The sequence below is a fragment of the Choloepus didactylus genome, chromosome 6, assembly GCF_015220235.1.
Source record: "Choloepus didactylus isolate mChoDid1 chromosome 6, mChoDid1.pri, whole genome shotgun sequence".
NCBI lineage: Eukaryota > Metazoa > Chordata > Mammalia > Pilosa > Megalonychidae > Choloepus > Choloepus didactylus.
The window spans coordinates 62858329-62863118 of NC_051312.1; the positions used below are offsets into that span (position 1 = coordinate 62858329).

The 4790-nt window shown below is 48.3% G+C and overlaps 1 protein-coding gene across 1 annotated transcript; it reads left to right on the forward strand.

Annotated features, from left to right (window-relative positions):
• The first annotated feature begins 677 nt into the window (after positions 1-677).
• Positions 678-3951, forward strand: LOC119536479 (serum amyloid A-2 protein-like). Its single transcript, XM_037839291.1, has 4 exons — positions 678-738; positions 1186-1280; positions 3063-3201; positions 3675-3951. Exons 2-4 carry the CDS (start codon positions 1190-1192, stop codon positions 3835-3837), a joined length of 393 nt encoding a protein of 130 aa, XP_037695219.1. The 5' UTR covers positions 678-738; positions 1186-1189; the 3' UTR covers positions 3838-3951.
• Positions 3952-4790: the final 839 nt, after the last annotated feature.

Sequence of the window (4790 nt, forward strand, 5' to 3'; positions counted from 1 at the left end):
CATGGTGGCTCTGGAATTGAGTTAGGATTGAGCTCGGGGCAGGAGAAAGCCCTTGCACTAGACTGCTTCTCAGGAAGCAGCTTAGATAATGTATTTCCTAATTGGCTATGTCAGCTGAGCAGGAGTTTTCAGCCCCTGGGAGCTGATGCTAAGTATATCCGGAGGGAGTGGTGAAGGGGGTCCCACAGGGCACAGGTGAGCTTTGATGGGGCTCCACCTGTCAGTTTTGAGGCTCGTGGGCTTTAGGGATGGACTCAGAGGGATTTAATTTCTAATGCATTAGCTGTCTGGCGCCCAGCAGGGACCACCCTGATGAAGTGAGTGTTAAAGTAATGTCCTGGGTGAGGGAGTCATCCTCTAACTCACACCTCCCAGCAGCACTGGTGCCGCCAATATGGGCTCTGCACCCTCCTCTCCAGAACCCAGTTTGCTCCGGTTTCACTCAGCTCCACCGGCTCTGAAGGGCCTTCTCCTGACCCGATGGCTGCCAAGGCTGCAGAATCCTGTACTGTTTACAGGGGTTACACAATTTGGGAAAATTACCTGTGCATGAAGGAAACCACCGCTGTCCAGTAATTTTTTTTCACAATTCTGTAGGGGACATGACCAGGAAGGACTTTACCCAGGTACCGTATCTGATGTTACCCCTCACATGGCCCAGGAGGCAAGTTCCCTATAAATTCCAACCACCTCTCCCTGGCAGGCAGGGACCAGCAGCTCTGCTCCCCCAGAAATCAGGTGAGAAACTACTCAGATAAGCGACTAAAAGCCAAAAACTTACTCTGCTTTCTCTTTCCCATCAATATTGTAATATCCTTCTTAAAATTATTATCCTGTTTTGTATTTATTCTGAACTCTGGGCTGGGCAGGGGGAGCACATGATAACTGCTTTTTGAATACTGATGGGCTACTTTAGAGAGGGACAGTTCGGTCATGAATCTCCTCTCCCTCCATCAATGACACCCTGACGTACCTCATACCGTTCTGGGGCTCAGGGCTGATGGGCTCAGGACTGCGGGCTTGTGGCTTTGAGTGACACCCTCCTGCCAAGTTCCCTGGATTAGTCAGTAACATTCTAATGAGAACAAAAGGGAGTAAACCACCAGCATCTCTTTCGAATGTCAATCCCAGCGGGCTCTGTGTCAGTCTCCTCTGTGTGTCGCTGACCCTCTCCTTCCCTTTCAGCACGATGAAGCTGTTCACTGGTCTCATGTTCTGCTCCTTGGTGCTGGGAGTCAGCAGCCAAAGGTGGTGGTCGTTCCCCAGGGAAGCTGTGCAAGGTAAGGCTGCTGGAGGATGGGGGGACGGCAGCCAACTGCCGCTGGGATTCGACCCAGGCACCCAGGCCAGAGCTTTGCATCCTGCTCAGCTGGGTTCAAATGTGGAGACAACTTGGGTTGTGCTCCTCTGTGTGACAGAAAGTGCAGACATTTTGGGATCATATTTCAGACCAAAGGATTTCCAGTCAACCAGTCTCTCAGAGAAAAAAAGCCACATCATTCCCAGTTGAATGATTTTTTGAGTGGAAGACACAAAATGAGGCCTGAAATTGATGCAACATTTTTCTCAGACCAAATTGCATAAAGTATGATGAAAACTATCCAGGAACAGTTTTCTTTCCTTCCTTCCTTCCCTCCCTTACTTTCTTAGTTGGATAATTTTGAGATATTCAGCCTAGAGTTTCCTGATATTTCTTCAGTCAGTGACTCTAAATGGTTTGCTCTCTTTCGTACCCTTTTACAACCTTCTAACTAAAAAAAAGAAGAAAAGAAAAAGAGGGAGTTAACAGTTAGCAAACCTAATTAGAAACTGAGCACATTCATGCAATTCAGGGTGACCAGCCATCTGTATTTGCCTGGGTCTGAGGAGTTTCCCATGAAACGGGGCTCTTCGCACTAACTGGGACAGTTCTGGGCAAACCAGGGCAGCTGGCCATCCTACTTTACCTTCAGAATAACTAGGTGAGGAGACATCTTTCTCCCAATTTGAAGGTGAGAACACTAAGGCTTACGGCAGTTGAGTTTGTTGCACACATCTTAATGCCGGCAGTTAGGTGGCAGAAGAGACATTTAAAGCCACCTGAGCAGGATGCAAAAGCTCTTGCCCGGTAGAATTGCCTAATCAGCCACTTCCTAAGCACAGTGGTATCAATCTCACCTACATATTGGAATGACTGGGACAGCATGAAAAATTACTGATGCCTGGGATCCACCCCAGGGGTCTGATATGATTGGCCTGGGGTGCGGTCTGGGCATCAGGGTCTTAGATATCTCCCCAGGTGATTGTAACTGTAGCCAAGGTTCCGAATCACTGCTAGGTTGTTACCTCAGGCAACTCACGTGATCATCACAGGCTATTCTGCAAGTGTCAGCTTGACATTTATGCCCTTAACAGTCAGAGGGACTCAAGTCATGATTATCTATACTGAGAATACATTTCCATAAAGCGTCCGGTCACAAGTGCAGCATGTTTGGAGTCTTTCTCAGAATCTTCCTTTCTTGTCACCACTTCATTCAAACAGTCCCCTGGATCTTATCATATGTAGCTTCATCTGTAATTGTGGCCTCAACCAAGGAAGTATGGCCATATCTGAGATATTTTTGGCTGTCACAACTTGGGGGAGTGTGCCTCTGGCATGTAATTGGGTAAAGGCCAGGGATGATTGTAAACCTCCTACAAGGCACAGGTCAGCCCCACAACAAACAATTATCTATCCCAGTATTCCAATAGTGCTAAAGTTGAGAAATCCCATTCTGTAAATCCCCTACTATTCTTCAAACATACAAAATAGCGCCCTAAACAAGATGCAGCACATGGCATCATAGTGACAGACAACCAAATACAATACAGTTGTGCCCCACCTAAATGGCTGTCATTAGAGTTACCTGGAAAAATCAGCCAGGCCTAAGGAATGTTCTTCTCCACATGTCCCAGGGTTTCATGGCCACAGGCTGAAATCTTGAAGTCAGCGCAAGATTTGTCATTCCTTGACTTTTCTCTAAGGTGTCCTCAGAGTCTTTGTGTTCATCTGAAAACCCTTTTGCCATTTTCTTTCTTATCAGGGGCTAGAGACATGTGGAGAGCCTACTCTGACATGAGGGAAGCCAATTTCAAAAATTCAGACAAATACTTCCACGCTCGAGGGAACTATGATGCTGCGAAGAGGGGTCCTGGGGGCGAATGGGCTGCTAAAGTGATCAGGTGATGCAGAGTCCTTGGGATGCCAGGGAGGGGTGAGGACAACTTGGCTGTCTTGGAGAGTCAGGGGGGCAAGTGCTAGAGAAGTTTCTGAAAGGGCTGTGGCCCCTCGGTCTCAAGCCCTTCCTGCCCATCTCCCCCTCGGTGTCTAGTAGCCAGTCTTGTTGGCCAGCAGAGCCTGAGCACGTCTGGTGAAGATGTGTGGACCCTCCCCCAAAAGAGAAGCGAGGTCCAAAGAATGATTCGAACCCTCCCTCTGTGGGTCCCAGGGTTCTGTTAACAACATACGGGCAATCAGCCTGGACTGAGCTGGGCCTCTGTCCAGGCAGGTAAGGGTGTTAGCCCTCCTTTCTTGAGGATTGGCTTTTCTTGGCTCATGTCAAGGTCATCCCGTGGAAACATCAGAGAGTTGTGGGGGAGGGGACTGTTGCAGATCAGCCTGGTGATTAATTCCTACCTGCCTTCCTCGATTCCAGCGATGCCAGGGAGAATTTCCAGAGAGTCACAGACTTCTTTAAGTTTGGAGACAGTGGCCACGGCGTGGAGGACTCGAGGGCTGACCAGATTGCCAATGAATGGGGCCGGAGTGGCAAAGACCCCAATCACTTCCGACCTCCTGGTCTACCTGAGAAGTACTGAGCATCCTCTGAGGACAGGAACACAGAGTTATTAAGTTCTGTGTCCACAAATGCTAGTACAGGTGCATTGCAGGTGCTGAATAAATGCTTAAGAAATCAATTTTGTTGCCCAAAATTGGAAAGAAACATGTTATTCTTTACTAAGGTTTGGAACCATTGGGTGGTCAGTGAACACCAACATGAAGGATGAGCCTGTGCCTGTGTGCTTTGTGCCCCAGAGGGGTCTCAGGTGACCTGGGCCAGTGTCTTCTGGACAACTGTGAACTCTTGTTGTGGTGTCCCTGAGGTGGCCCAAGAATTGACCATGATGTTTGGCTCTTAAATAACCAGATACCTTTTGGGGAGCCATGGCAGTGGTACATCCTTTGGAGCCTTAAATCTGGGAGTTGGGGGGACCATTGAAGCCATCAAACAAGGCAGACACCCTGCACCAACCTGTCCCTGAATAAGACCGACTCCACGCTCCCCTTGTTCTCTCCTGGCCCTGGCCTTCTGGGTTACATTTTGCTATTTCCAGTCCCTTCCTTGTCCAGGCCTCTTCACTCCTTGTCTGCTGTGTCCTGTCACCTTCTCTGCCCCAGGGTCTTCGTCCCCTTGGCTTAGTTCCTTGGGGTTTTATGGCTCTGGTGGCAGGAGACATGGCCATGGCAGTATTGCACCAATGACAAATACAAATCCATCATTAACTAATTTTTCTGCATTCATCTAAGAAATGCCTTTAAAGCAGTTTCCTGCCACTCAATTTTTCCTACCTTATTTGAAGCCTAAATGAAGATATAATGCCATCCTCCTGGGAACATTTCCTGACAGCTTTTGCACATTTACTCGGCCAAAATCACGGAACGGTGGTGTTCATAGAGAAGAGACAGAGACAGACCCCTTTTACCAGTCAGGGGCCAGTTAGGAGACAGAAACCACAGAAGAATTTGAATAAGGAAACTTTAATATAACGAA